Consider the following 15,626-nt stretch of genomic DNA (forward strand, 5'->3'; position numbering starts at 1 on the left):
AAGTGTGTAAGTGGTCTCTGTCTTGTAACTGTCCTGACAATTTGATTTGGACTAGACAGGCACTATGGTGTCCTAGGCAGACCATGGGGGTATTTAGACCTCCGTAAGGAGGGTGCTTGCCGGGCCACAGGACACAGTCAGAGTTCAGATGGGTCCATGGTTATTTGATTGCAAAGAAGTTATCCTTTTCAAAGTCCACACCGGGTAAATCCACACAGTGGATCCTGCTTCTGAAGGGCAATGGTGAACATTTTAGACCGACCAACTCTTAGGAGAGAAGAAAACAAAACCAAGTACACAGTGTGGTGCTTGGGACTTTTGTTACTTTGTTTTTTCTGGGCGCTTGAAGGAAGCTGCGGGGATAAACAACTCAGAACTTTGAAAAATTTAGGGGAAACATAGTTTTAATCAGCCTGACATCTCGTTCATTGTTCAGAGATAAAAGGAGTCTGAAATCAACATTGTCTCAAAGCATAGGCCTGAGAACCCATCAGCCTTTAAAGCGCTTACTGGGAATTAGCATTCTTACACATGTTTCCTTCTTGCCTTTTAACTTCCCTCTCCTGGTCCCCAACTCCTCTTCCTTCTCTCCCAGCTCTTTTTATCCTCCTCCCCTTCTTCCCTCCCTTTCTTTGTGAACTGCTGGGGTTTGAACCCACAGCCTTGACCATACTAGGCAGGGATGGGGGTGGGGGCGCCAGGATCCACCCCAGCTCTTCTACCTGCCTTTCCTCTCTTTCTCCTCTCGTGTATTGTCACAAAAGAGGTGGAGGAAGACCAGGGGCAAATGAGAGAAAGGGGCTGGTACGCAGACTCTCAGCAGAGCAGGCTCAAAGTCTGAATGAGTTAGTTCACTGCCTATGTATCCAGTAACCAAGAATTGTCCATGACTCAGGCTCTGGTCCATTGTGCTCCTTGGGTCCCCATGAGACCAAGTTTCATGTCCAAGTTTCACGTGGTTCAATTCAAAGTAAACTGTTATTTCTTCCACAGAACAAGTAATTTCCTGAAAATGAGTAATTAAAGGCCTGAAGTCCTGTGAGGAATGTTCAGGCCTGTGTCAATTCAGCTTCTTTCAGAAGGAAAGCAGAGCTATGGCCCCGAACCTGCAGCTTGGCTTTTATGCACTTAGGGCAACTTCTCCTGGCCTCAGCTCAGAGTTCTGTTGGAACCCACAGTCCACAGCATGGGTGTCTGTCAGAGGGATATATGTTCTAGAATGTTAGAAACTAATTACTGGGTGGGTGGGTGTGTCCCCGCACACACGTGCGCATATGTGTGACCACACTCGTGAACATGTATGAGCACATGTAGTGTGTATATGTATGCCAGTATATAGGCACATATGCTTGCTCAGGCGAGCTTGCCTGTGAAGGCCACCGTCACTACTGGATGTTCTTCCTCAGATGCTGATCTGGAACTGGCTGATTGGCATATGCTGACCAGCTAATGAGGTCCAGGGACCTGCTTGTCTCTGACTCCCCAGGGTTACAATTGAAGGTATGTTCATGGCACCCAGCTTTTTGTCTGCACTTAGGGAGTCCTGCTCGCATAGTAAACACTTTACGGACTGAGCCATCTCTCCCCAGCCCCTTGGATAAGTGTTTGAAAACAAGATCTTGATCGGATTTTTTCCTTTTCTTTACCTTGGTTCCAGCATCTGTGTTTTCAACCAATTTCCTGGGGAGCGAATAATGATTTCATGTGTTTTGAAAGAGAATTCCTGAAGTAGTTCTTGAACATTCCGTGGGGGCTTTGAGTAAATGGAGGATTATTGGTAGCTGGCCAGTAAATTGGCCTTCTTAGACATGACCACGCAGCCATATGAACTAGATCCTAGTTAGTCGTCTGTCCCAGCTGGGTGCCATTCCTGGGGATGGGGTGCCGTAATGGACGGGCCCTCAGGCACCTCCCATGTGCAGCCATGCACAGCCTCATCACATCTGTATCCTGCTTTGGTCTGGTGCAGCCTGTCACCCAGAGTCACGCAGGTCACACCTGCTGTGACAGCCCGGGCCTCAGCCAATTGATGCCCTTTTTTTTTTTTTTTTTTTTTAAATTAAAAACTTCTCCTGGCTGCATATCATCAAGAAAAACAACATTGTTTTCAGGGTCTCTTATCTCTCCACTCCCAAATATCCTGTTTCTTTGGGCTGGGCAGGCAGGACCAATAGAAACCTCTTCCTGCCATTGGCTGACTTCATTTCCCAGACTTAGCACAATCTCATCCGCTCTAAACAACCTCATCAAAACTACTTTCTGGTCAGAGAGAAGCAATAATTATTATTAACATTTATTAACGATCAATAAACTTGATTGCATTATGGCCAGCACTATTAAGGTAAGGAGAGGGTTCCTCTATGTTTGACAAAATCTTGTTCTTCTTGCTCTGGGCTTCCTTTATCAAGGCAGATAAGTTAGGGTTGGGCAACACCCCCCCCTACCACAATAGAGGACAACAAGATTTCCTTTGCGCTGCCTAGTAAATTTCCTTTTTCCTACTCCGACCATCCGCAAGGCTTAAAAACTTCAAACTCAGAAAAAAATTGGGGTTTCTAAATTCACTGTTGAGCGCCATGGATTACTTTTGCGAAGGCTTTTTGGAGCACTTCTGAAGTTTCAGCTTCTTTACCTGTTCCTAGCGGTGTCTGGATGTGGGTTTGATACAAGGCAATAATCACAGAGGTTGGAGGGCAGGGTCAAAGAGATGGTCTTGTCAATGGTGAACTTTGGATGTGCTTCGGGGACTCCTCACCACCAGGCGTGCCAGAACGTCCCCATGGAAGTGAGGAGATACTCGGGTAACAGGACGGACAAATGTTGACCTGAATTGTGGGGGCCTCCATGCAGAGAGGACTCAGGCGTCTCAAAACTGAATGGTGGTAATTGGGTGTGTTGGTTTATGTGTCTATCACAAATAAAACACCTGTCTTTCTGCGCACTGTAAGCTCTCTTTCCAGTGTTGTGTGGCTCTCGGGGGCTGTACGGTGGTCTGTTTGTCTCTTCTCTGCTGTGTGTAGCTCCATGGGTTTTTCTCGTAAATGTTTCTAGAAGAAAGCTTACTGTTAAAGTTTAGTGAGGAGACAGAGCCGCGCAGGTCACGGGTCGAAAACTAAATGCAGCCAATTGATGCCCCTTTTGGCTGTCTGTTTATAGCAAACAGCCGATGCTGATACAGAAACCTGTGGAAATACTTGTCCTAGGAGGTGGTGGGTCTCTTAAACTACATTCCAGCCTACTGGGCTTTGGTGACATTTGTTGGAATGAGGAAAACCAGCAGCCTACATAGACAAAGGAAGCCAAAGAGAGTGTTTATTCGTTGTGTCTTTAGTTTTGTGGCACGGAGATGGCAAGTGACCTATCTGTCCAGTAAGGGTTCTGCTGTGCTTGAAAACTCATGAGAATTGGGGTTTGCCCATAAGGGAGACGAGGTGTCAGAAAACCTTCACAAGCTGATTATATGTATCATGTAAACTGTGTTTCAGAGTTCCATCCAACTTTCAGTTCTCAGGCTGTATCCTGTAATCCTGTAAGGCTCGCACCAAAGGCTGCCGTCCGAGAGTTTACTTTCTCTGGCTCCAAGGATTAACTGCAATATGGTGACCTAGAGGGGAATTTTAACACTGGGTTTGATAGACTCTACTTTAGGATAAATGAGTAGAAACAACTTATTTTTATAATTTCAAATGCTGCTTTTTGTGTTACGCTCTAGACTCTTAATTCTATCCGAATTTTAAAGCAATTAGATAAAATATTCTGTGTAAATCTTAGGTACTTGAGTAGAAGCTTATGTGGGTTCACTCCACTCCCAAAATCAATGCTTTAAAGGGCATGGAAAGAAGAGAGCGCCCTGCAGACTGTGGAATGCGTTTGGACAAACTCACCAGTGCGTTACACTGTTTCGTTTAAGACCCACTTGTGTGAAGAAGTCACCTTTGAAGTCAGCATGCATTTTTATCTTTGAATACATTTGGGGACAATTACTTGCTCTTTTCGGGACTCTGTTATGGGTGAATTCGGTGTAACATGTGTGTCGTGTGTCTCTCCCTGCAATCGAAATGACTTCCAGTGAATTCTTCAATGTCCCTTGTTAAAGCAGTTTCTCTTGAGAGGTGACTTACTTGAAGATCAGCTCTCTGTGAGCTTTCCTGGATAAAGTAGTAAGATGATTTTATGGGTTTGTTTGTGAAATGGGAAAAGAGGCCTTGAGTCTGTTGGCTGCAATTTTAATTATTCTGGGACAAGCCTCAAATTAGCACAGGGCAGTGTCCTCTGAAATTATGAGGCAGTCCCCACAGGGGGATTTTTGGATTGCAAATACGGTTGGAGTTTTGGGTGTTTCAGTAAATAAATCAATGAGTCCTTTGATTTGCAGGCACTCTGAGCTGGTGAAGCTGGCACACCACCTCGGTGTGGGATTCTTTTCCTTTAGCCACTCTGCCTAAAACCGTGTGAGGCACTTTTGCCGGTATTCTTGCCTGGCTTTTGCAATTTGAGGTAGGGTGTTTCATTCAGGAGAGGTAAGGGTAATTTAGGAAATAGTATTACTGCGCATTCATGGACTTCAGGATGAGACTGAGGGTTCTAATAAAACCAGGATAGCAGCCGAGCCAATGTCTGTCCGAGGGCCGTTAGAAGAAGACCGTAAGGGCTTCCTAGTGCAGTGCTGAGAGATGCTTAACCCTGGAGCCTGTTGCTCTCCATAGAACCCTGTGTACTTGACTTAGGTGTTTGATTCAGCCCTCCAAGATTTTCCTGACCTTGTTTGTCATGCTGATTGCCTTTTGGGCAAGCTAAGCTCAAGGAATCTTAGCATCCTGCTTCTAAAATCATTGGGAGGAAAATTGAATAGGGTTACGACAGAAGCAGTCTTATCCTGAACAGTTTAAGGAGGCTGTGAAGCCTAGGTTGGAAGCCTTAATTCTAAAGTTGAATCTTGTGTGCGTGCATGTGGATGCAAGTGCGTGTGTGCGTATGTATGTGTGTATTTGTAGGTTTATGTGTTTGCACATGTGTGTATAAATTGGTGTGCATATGTGTCTGTAGGTTTGTGGTGTGTGTGTGTACATGGAAGTACATGGAGGGAGTGTGTTTAAACAGCAGCTTGGGGTGGAAGCAATTTAGGAATCAGACAGGATGTGGAAATTTCCTAAGGAGGCTCTAGGCGAGTAGGCTCTGGACAGTTGGAAAGTTCCTGAGGAGGCCCACAGTCCTCTGAGCTGAGGATGATGAGGGAAGGTAATCTCTGCATGGGTTTTAATGGACGTGGTTACAGAGCTTAACCATGGCTGTGTTTGCTGTAGCTGTTTTCCTCATCTTTCTACTGGCATCAGGAGAATAAGCATGGCCTCCTTGCTGCTTTGGGGGGATTCTGTGACCCTGGAAGAAACTCCAGGTGCCGAAGTTGTTGTGCTTGGTAACTGCTGCGTCCCAGAGCAGCAGCCCCACCCACACTCCTTCTGCTCTAGCCTAGCCCAAGTACATTGAAAAGACAGCTTCTCACAGCTCTCTCTCTCTCTCTCTCTCTCTCTCTCTCTCTCTCTCTCTCTCTCTCTCTCTCTCACACACACACACACACGTGCATCTGCGTGTGTGCAAGCACCTATGTCCACCAGGCACCTTGACTCGTGGCCCCTGCAAGCAGAATTGAAAATGGATGAATCTCTGGGTGTTGTTTAATGCACAGCAGAACTCCCACACGCTGAAAATGTTCTAGAACAAAATGATGTTTTCTTTATCTGTATCTCCTTTAAATTCATTATTTTCTTCCTTCTGAAAAACAAACCTTGATCTTTAAAAACATATTCCCAAGCACATTCAGACTCACCAGTGTTTCTTAGAAAAGGATACATAGAAAATAAAAAATTTGACAAACAACTGTCTTGAGGACGATGTTACTTATGTGACTTTCCTGATGTATCTACTTGTGTCCATGAGACTCTCTGGAGACCCACAGGGGTCTCTGAAATGTGTAGTCTTAGCAACAGAAATCCACAAAGATGGTCTCGACAGTGTGCGGTATAATACTGTGCTGGCCAGTCTGGTCTAGTTGCTACAGGGACATCAGCTATGGTAGGATGAAACGGCACTGCTTCCTGCTCTGCGGGGAACACCATCAGATCACCCCAGAGGCCATCTCTTATGCCATGTGGCTACACATACCTTGCATTTAAGTGCTCAGCTGTTTGGTGGCTCTGTGTGACTCCGTATTTCTCACCATTCAGGTGGTGACCCTGCCTCATGCTGGCATAAGCCATCTGCGGAGCCTGTAGCGGGCACACAGTAAGTGGCAGATGCCAGGCTTGGGACTCAGGTCTTTGTCTCCCCCCATGATGAACTGCCATGCTTCCTGGTGGCACTCTTTGTCCTCTACGTAATTCTCACAACCTAGCTTCAGGAGGAAAGCTCGCAGCCACAGACTGCCTGGATGTTTTCACAGACAGAGTGAACAGCAGGGTCACTTCCAGAAGTGACAGCTTAGCCAAGTCTGTGGCAGAATGTACTGGGCTGGGGGAGGTGGGAGCTGGTGGTTAGTGTCCAGTTGCAGCAGGTAGGGTAGAGTGCTATGCTTGCTCGGGTGACATAGTCAGGGTGCGGCTTCCTCTGTTCAGAGACCAGGACTCCAATTAGTGATACCAAGAGGCGTGAATGATGTGTCACTCCTTGGTAGCTTAAGAAGGGTCCTGGGATCCTTCGCTGTCTAGTTTTCTCCATGACCTTCAAAGGGAAAAACATAATTTTGCTTTGTACAATTTACAGACATAGAATGGAAGACATTTTCACTATAAGGAAAACACAGACATGTTAGAAAATCAATTGAGATTCTCCACATCCCAGCAGACCACAGAGGCTGCTGACCCGTGGTGTGGTCTTTCTGGTTGTATGTGCTTCTTAGTTCTTCTTCACAGCTAACTGTTCTGCTTTCTGTTGTCGATACTGATTTATACACACGTCACCACATGTCATTCTACATTTTTAATAAGCACAATTTTGTGCCTTCTGTGTTCCATATAAAATAGATGTCACCATTTACAGTCAATGTTGTGCCATGGGAAATTCCCTTCTGTAGTTTCGTAGAGACACAGCTATACATCCTCTCCCTGGTTTTTTTTTAAAAGAGTATTGTTGCTTACAAAAGAAATTTTGGGACTGCCAGGAATGCATATTTTTAATATCTTTGTCAAATTTAAGTATTTGGTCCATTTCACAGACTTTTGCTAGCGGCCTTGATTCACACACAGCTTCTTGGATATTTGATCTCAAGTTTGTCACAGTCAGGGAAGAATAGAAGCTCGTTCTCCTCATTTTGATCTGGTTTCGTTTTGACATCTTCTTCCCTTTCATAGGAACCTGTCTCTGTCGTCCAGGGCAACCTGGACTTTCCTCTTTTATATTTACACCGATTGTCCCAGCATGTTTCCCCGTGTGTCTCCCATGGACCTTGACTGGGGCTGGACATGAGCCGTGTCTTCTTCACCCCCTCACACTTCCTTCTGTTCCGTTCCGCTCTCCCTATTGCTTGCCCTGGTTTGTTTGAGTCTGTATGCTTAGGAAGCCAAAAGGCTTTGTTCTTAGGACTAACATGCACACTTTAGCATTGCCAGTAGGCGCTGGCAAACTACAGGGACTGACAAGTACCAAAACAATGCTTATGAATTAAAATTCCTTACAATGCTAGAAAGAAGGTAAGGGGTCAAAATAATGTAGCCATCTTAAAGTCCTATTTCCTTCACGGTCTCTCTCCTACTGAAATAAGATGAATTAAATAGACCTTGTGTTTAAAGACACACAAATAGTTTAAAACATGTAACTATAAGGATGTTGAGTTTGGGATCCATTTTGACACCATAACACCTTGAGCTGCTTGGCCCGCCTTGTGCTAAATAAACAGGTACAAGGTCACAGGTCCTCAGAGCGATGTGGCTCTGGAAACATCGAGAAGAAGCAGGTTGATCCATCTCCTTTCTCACTGTCCTTGGGGTGGGTGGGTGTCTCCTTTCTCACTGTCCTTGGGGGTCTCCTTATGCGGGTTGTTTCCTGTTTCCCCGCTGTTGTTGTTTAAATGTCAGCCTGCGCCCAGATAAAGCACACCAAGCCAACATGGTTCTGTGTGGAAAGGTTTAATGAGAGAAGAAGAGTGGAAGAGGGAAGGAACAAAGGAGGCCAGCCATGGGGGCACGTGGAGATAGACGGGGACACAGAGGGCACTAAAGCAGAGAAGAAGAACAGAGAGCAAGAGAGGGAGAAGGGGGCAAGCAGCCTCTTATATAGAGTCAGGCACAGCTGGCTATTGCCAGGCAACTGTAGGGCGGAGCATACCTGGCTGTTGCCAGGTAGCTGTGGGGGTGGAGCTTAGACTGAATAGCAATACCCACTGCTAAGTTTCTCTACAGAGGAGAATGGTATATCGGATGATCCACATACAATACATTAAGACTCTGGGCAGCGAGAGTTCTTGTAATCATCTACTCTGTCATCTGTTCTTACGTGAAAAAAAAAATCTCTCCAGCAACCATCCTGTCACACGAAGTAGACAACAAACTGCTGGAAAACTTGGCGGTGACATCTCGCTTCCTCCACATTTGCTAGGTGACAGGGACCGTTTTTTGGTTGTTTTAACTTTTTGAGTTTTGGAGATGTCTAGCACTCAAGGCAATCCTCCCGCCTCAGCCTCTCCATTGTCACGATTGCAGGTGTGAAGCATCACGCCTGGCTTAAAGGAATAACTATATAATGTGATTATTTGCTGAGGTACTGGGCATGGAACCCAGGGTGTCATGTATACTAAGCAAGGGCTCCACTCTGTCCTAAGAATTCTTTCCTTATTTGGCAATATCCAGGGGGTAGAGGTTCCTGACTCCAGGTCTGTTGGTGACTGGCTTACGTGTCAAGTATGAACTTCCTTGATCTGCCTCAGGCGTCAGTAATGCAAACTCAGGTCAGGGGTTTCCGCTGGGCCCCGTGTCGTCTTTCGGCAGGGTGTTGTGGAACTCAGCCCCAGGAGGAACAGGTGCCATGCTGTTGTGTGCAGATAAGTGCTGAGAGTTTCAGAAAAGAAATGGCCAAAGCCAAGTAAAATTATTTATGTTTTAAAGTGCCACATCAGAATCCAACTATAATATCAACACCAGCACTATTACTTCAAACACTTGGTAGAAACAATGCGTGCTTAGTTCTGGAAAACATGATAGGGGACATCAAGCAGAGACGCTACAAGCTTGGCTGGCCCACACTCAAATGTGCATGTGCGTGTGTGTGTGTGTGTGTGTGTGTGTGTGTTCTTGCATGTGTATTGTGTATTTACATGTATGTGTACACATGTGTGCCTGTGTCCATGTGTATACATGTGTGTATATGTGAATGTGTGAGTGTGTGTGGATGTGTGTATGTGCAGGTGTATGCCTGTGTGCATGCGCGTGTGCCTATGTCTGTGTGTGCATGTGTGTGGGGGTGTAAGCATGTGTGCATGCATATGTATGTGTGAATGTGTGTGTGTGTGCCAGTGTCTGAGTGTGTGTGTATGTGTGTGTGTGTGTGTATGTGTGTGTGTGTGTGTGTGTGTGTGTGTGTGTGCAGGTGCGTGCCTATGTGCATGTGCCTATGTCTGTGTGTGTGCATGAATGTGTGCCTATGTATGTGTCTGTGTGTGTGCATGTGTGTGTGGGTGTAAACATGTGTGCATGTGTGTGTATGTATGAGTGTATCTGTGTGTGCCTGTGTGAGTGTGTGTGTGTGTATGTGTGTGCAGGTGTGTGCCTATGTGCATGTATGTGTGCCTATGTCTGTGTGTATACATGTGTGGGAGTGTGTAAACCTGAGTGCATATGTGTGTATTGTGAGTGTGTATGTGTACATGCCTGTGTATGTGTGAGTGTGTACCTGTGTGCACGTACGTGTGCTGACCAGAGGTTCAATGTTAGCTATTTCCTCATTTATGCTGATTCAGCTAAACTGACTGGCCAGTGAGCCCCCAAATCCTTCTGTCTTCTGTGCTCCACTGCTGGGCTCATAGAAGTACCTCAGACTGGATTCTATCTCTTCACGAGTGCTGGGGATCTAATCTCAGGTCCTCACGCTGGAATAGCAGGAACTTGATGCACTGAACCATCTGTCACCTCAGCCCTCAACAATCTTACTTTTAAAGCACCCATTTGTGATTTACCATTTCTTTTCTTTTTTTTTTTTTTTGTCTTTAAATGGCAATGTTACAACTAGCACATGGAGCCCTATTCATTTTCCTCTCACCGTTTAATAAGTACCATCATGGATTAAACTCTGAAGAGGGTGCCTCACACCTCCTCACACCTCCACATGGGTGTCCAAGTCAGTCAACTCAAATCATCTCTGTCCATTTCGTATCCCACTGGGCTTTATTCTTTGAATGATATATTTAGTTTTAGACAGTTTTGCATATTTATACAATGCATATTAAGCATAGTCATATACCACTTCCTCCCTATACCTGACCCCTGCAGTTCCCTCACCCCATCTCCCTCCCAACTTTATGCCCCTTTGTTGTTGTAAATAACCACAAGCACACTTAATACAGTTCATGAGGGCACAGGAGTGTAGCCATGCTTGATAGTCTGTACATGTGAGCTTCCCTTAGAAGAAGAAGAAGAAGAAGAAGAAGAAGAAGAAGAAGAAGAAGAAGAAGAAGAAGAAGAAGAAGAAGAAGAAGAAGAAGAAGAAGAAGAAGAAGAAGAGACTATTGAAACAATATTTCAGAATTTGTCAACATGGTGAGTTCATGTCTCAATTTGAGGTGTGTTTCTTAAGACATTGCTTTAAGGACATGTGGTTTCACGTTGCGTGGCTCTCCTCGGAGGTCCTGTGTATTCAGCTGCCATCCATAACACAGAGGCTGCACAGGACACCACAGCCCACAATTATCTGTAGCAGGGAGGCACTTGATACTTTCTTTCTTTCTTTTTGCTATCATTGTGATAGACTCTGTGGGAAAGGATTGTTTTTATCATTCCTACAGGGATGGCAGGAACAGATGCAGTCATAGAAGGGCCATGGGAGAGGGGACCCCTAGGAGGGGGTGGACAGATCCTCAGCTTGGCACAGTGGGACCTCAGTAGGAAGTTGGCCTTCCCTGGACTTAGTTCTTTAGGAGTGAGAGGAGTGGAGGTGGGCTGCACAGCTCTGGTCCTCTTTGGGTTTTGGTGGTTTGTTGATCGTGAGACTCTCATGAAAGGGATCATGGAAGAGCTTCAAACAGTGGGGATTGTCTGTGTGCCTAGCCAGTGGGCTCTCAGAGGGATCCCAGCTTTCTGACCTGGGAAAACCCTCACTCCCACTGTGTTACTGTAGAGTGGATGTGGGTGGGGCCAGGAGCTCAGAACTCCCGGAGACACATGAGCGCTCAGCCAGTGGAAGCCATTTGCACCCATGTTCAGGTCAGCTTCCCACCTCATCATATTTTTCAGTGTCAACGCCAATTTGTGAGTTCAGCTTTTCAATATTCAAGGAACTCCTTTGACCCTTTTCTCTGAGGCACTCTCCTCTCTGTATTATGAGATAAATGCTCTGACAGAAACAGTTGTTCCCAGCACTGGATGCTGGAGGTGACCTGCCCCAGTGCTGGGGAAATGCCTGATGCTACCCTTGCCTGACCTGACCCTTCTCAGAGCAGGTCTGCCTTCCTCTCTCCCCTCCCCTCCTCTTTTCTATCCTCTCTTCTCCTCTCCTCATCCCCTGACTCCCCCTCCCTATCTTCCCTTCTCCTCCCCGTCCCTATTCCAGGGTCCTCTCCCTCTCCCTCTCTCTTCCTCTCCCTTCCCCCTCCACCTCTCCTTCCCTCTCCCTCTCCTCCTCCCCCTCCTTCTCCCTCTCTCTCATTGCCATCACTGCGAACCCTATGGGGGCTTTTATGAAAAACATAAAAATGAACAAGAGAGCAGAAGAGGACCCCTGGGTGTTCAAGTAGCGGAAGGTCCCTGCTGGTACTGGTTCTCCACATCACCCTCATTCAGGGAACTGGGATAGAACAGTTTTTCAAATTCTCAGTGTTAAAACACGGAGAAGATATCCCAGGAGAGTTGGCCTGGGCCTCATGCAGAAGTCATCCACACGCCTGGCTTTGACTGGCACAGTCTCTCTTCATCATATGTGGATGCTTAGAGCTAAACACATATTTACAGCCACCAAAAATTAAAAACATTGCCTAATACAAGTGACTCTCAGAGTCCTGTGGATCTCAGCGTTACTCTTTCCGCTAGCTTGAGTTAACACAGACAGTTGTATAGCCTTGGCTCTTTTTAGGGCAAAGAGGATGAACTGTGAAGGCCCCAAGAGAGAAGTAAAATCCGCATTCCTAGTGCCACCTTCTAGCTATAAAAGCCCTGTCGTTGCGTCTTCAGATCCCCGAAAGGAGTTGCCTGCCCAACACCAACCCTGTGTCTGCCCCTTGGACTGGCTTGCTTTTGAAAGCAGAAACTCATGGCGACCAGTTTTTAAAGTCAATGGTTATGAGAAAAAACACACATAGATTTTTTTAAGCCCTGTTCTCTAGTGAGGGAAAACATCTTTTTTTAGACCCAGTGTTTACTGCTTTGGTAAACAGCAGAATGCTGCTCCAGCAGTTACCTTGAGGATAAACGGTTTGTAGACAGACACTTCCTACACTTGCTTCCTGTCCTGATAGCCAGGCCAACCAGAGGCACGGGTGGCAGGAAGCACTCCTTGTGGAAGCTTCCTGCCGGAGCGAGCTCTTCTTTAGTCCTTAAGTCTTTTCCAGTGGGATCAAGATCTGCTCGGAACTTTCAAGGGAGGATTCTGTCTATTGTAACAGGTGAAGAGATAAAGCTTTAAAGTGATGACCTTACTGTCTGTTTCTCAATCTTGGAATTATCTCATACAGAGACAGGACTGGCCCTGCGTCCTTGGGGGAGGGTGGTAGGTCTCTCCAGCTTTTTTGAGTCACAGAAAGAGATTTGTGGCTCTAAGTTCTCCCTAAGGTTGGATGAGTACAGCCTCTGGGGTTGTTCCTTTAAAGCAACTGTAGAACTAGCTCTCTTTAGTGTGTGTGTGGGGGTGCTAAATCACCAGATCTGGATCCAAAACCTTGTCAGCTCCTCTCGGTTTGTTCTCTGAGCTGAGTTTACACCACTTGTTCCAGGGAGTGAATTGTTTAGGTCCTTTGAAGCAAAACAAATAAGACCACGAAGCACAAACACTGAACAATAGGGAGTCATCCATTACCCATCTACAGGATATGTCCTCGGCAGCTGGCCCTTTGTAGGGGGGAAAATGTATCAAGTCAACAAACAGTAACACTGGACAATACACTAAACACAATAAATAGCGCCCAGGCTCTAGCCTGGCAAAGCCCCAGAGAATGGTGTTCACAGGTTCAAAACAGGGAGCCTGCTGGTCCTTACTGCTGCTCCCCCTCCCTGCTGCCCCCCTCACGCAAAGCAAGTGTCTCCTGTGAGGTTTGTAACACAGTGGCAAAGACACCAGTGGATAGGCGAGTCCTGTAGACACAGGGTCCATAAGAGATGGTGCCTGCCGATGGGAGCAGAGACTAGCATTCACTCGGGAAAGGTTAGATGAGGGTAGATGAGTGATCCAATGTTGCATGTGGGTGCTTATTGACGTGTTTGTACCCCGCAATGATCTACATACCCCCCCTCTTTCTATATATATATATATATATATATATACACACACACACACGTGTGTGTGTGTGTGTGTGTGTGTGTGTGTGTGTGCGTGTGTGTATTGTGTTCAAAGTAAAAGAGAGTTGAAATGGCCCCAAGAGAGAGTTCCTCCAAGTCCCTCTCCCTGCCCCCTCTTTAAACCTGTTTGCTAATCTTGTTTGGGGCCTTGCTGTGTAGAATCTCAGCATCCTGAGTGGAGACAGAGTCTCTTCCTTGCCGTGTGCCAGGAGGCGTCCGCTACACAGCTTTGTTACCTGATAGTGAAACTCCACCAGTCTCCCAGAATCATTTCCTACAGATGTCACCCTCAGGTTCACAAGGTGGCCTTTCTGACCCTCAGTGTCTGGGTGGTTCGCAGAGCAGCATGAATTGTGGCTTACGTGATTTTTGGGTGGGGCCAAAGAGCAGACATGTGTGGATCTTACCTATTGGGTTGTCTCAGAAGTCCACTCGGGCTATCTGAGGATCATTTTGGTCTTGGTTTATTTTCCTTGTTTGGATTGATGCAGGCTCAAGAGGACTGTTCAATAAATATAGATAAAACAACAACAATGAAAATTTCTCCTTTTGCTACATTTCAAAACAATTATTATACAGGTCTAGAAAATTAAAATTCAGAAACAGAAATCAAGCAACCTTATATCACACCAGCGAGGCCTCTGGGTGCTTGATTCTTTCCTGATGTTGTGTGGTTCTTTTGTTTTCCATATTTGCAGGTATAACATTTGAGAAAGGAATCTCATTTTTAAAATCGTGATTTACTGCCCACTCCCCGCTACATAGGCTCCTTTAGGAATACAAGACCCGGGTTCTCTTTCTTTCTTCTTTTCTGTTTGTCTTTTCAGGACTGGGAATTGAACCCAGGACATAGTGCATGGGAGACAGGCTCTCTGTCTAATCACATATATCCACTCTCTGAAGCTTGTTTCCCTTATGCGATTCAACAGGGCAGTGGTACCAGTGGTACCAGTCTTCCTGTCCTGTGACTGTTTGTAAAGCAGGGTACAAGCCTGAGCTCTGAGCAACAGGGAGCGTAGGTGGGCAAGGGTGAGCTCTCTGGGTGCTCACTCCAGTCTCTGTGTTTTGAAACTTTAAAAATTATTTTTAAATTAAAATAAATTTTTTTATTTACTTTTATCATTTTTTAAAAAGTATGTGTGTGTTTGTATATGTATGTGTGTGTGTTTGTGTGTGTGCAGGTGTGTGTGTTTGTGTGTGCAGGTGTGTGTGTTTGTGTGTGCAGGTGTGTGTGTTTGTGTGTGCAGGTGTGTGTGTGTGTGTATGTGTGTGTGTGTGTGTGTGTGTGTACACGCACGTGCACATGAATACGGGTGCCTGCAGAGGCCAGAGGTATCAGATCCCCTAGAGCTGGAGTTACAGGCCATTGTAAACCATCAGAGTTAGGATTGACGTGGATCTGCTGCAGAAGCAGGGTCCGCCACGAGCCATCTTTTCAACCCCGTCTTTTCCACTTTTTGAGGCAGGGTCTCGATGTATCGCTCAGGTTAGCCTGGAATTAGTGACCCCTCTAATGTTTGGATCATGTCCCGTCATACTCAGTTTTATTCTTATTTTTAAAAATTACATGCTACATGCTTTTCTGAGGTAAATCAATCTTCTTTCCCAGTTTCTAGTTGATTCTTCTGTTTGTCTTTGAACCCACTGCACATTGGCCATGTAGAGTTTTGTGTAAAACAGGCATGTCAGACATGAGAGACACAGCCATGTGACCATCTGGTGGCTCAAGGAAAGACCCAGCCTTGAGTAGTTGAACTCAGATCCCTTTTTACAATCCCAGGAAAACAAGAAGGAAAATCAAGATGGACACATAAAAGGCATTGACTCTTTGGTAGCCTTTAAATTTTGGTAGCCTTAGACTCTGGGTATGCTCTGGGCAGGGGAGGTAGTGCGGTTCACCAAAGAGGAGAGGCAGCCAGTGTCTGGAGTGGCCCTAGA

At 45.9% G+C, this 15,626-nt stretch overlaps 1 protein-coding gene across 1 annotated transcript in view; it reads left to right on the forward strand.

Moving 5' to 3' along the window:
• The first annotated feature begins 2,241 nt into the window (after positions 1-2,241).
• Erg (ETS transcription factor ERG) overlaps positions 2,242-15,626 on the forward strand; it is a 101,219-nt gene continuing 87,834 nt past the window's right edge. The window contains 1 exon segment of the mRNA XM_032899365.1: positions 2,242-2,341. Within this exon segment, the coding sequence (XP_032755256.1) occupies positions 2,324-2,341 (18 nt within the window). The 5' untranslated portion in view covers positions 2,242-2,323.

This window comes from Rattus rattus, chromosome 4 (genome assembly GCF_011064425.1).
Source record: "Rattus rattus isolate New Zealand chromosome 4, Rrattus_CSIRO_v1, whole genome shotgun sequence".
Classification (NCBI taxonomy): domain Eukaryota; kingdom Metazoa; phylum Chordata; class Mammalia; order Rodentia; family Muridae; genus Rattus; species Rattus rattus.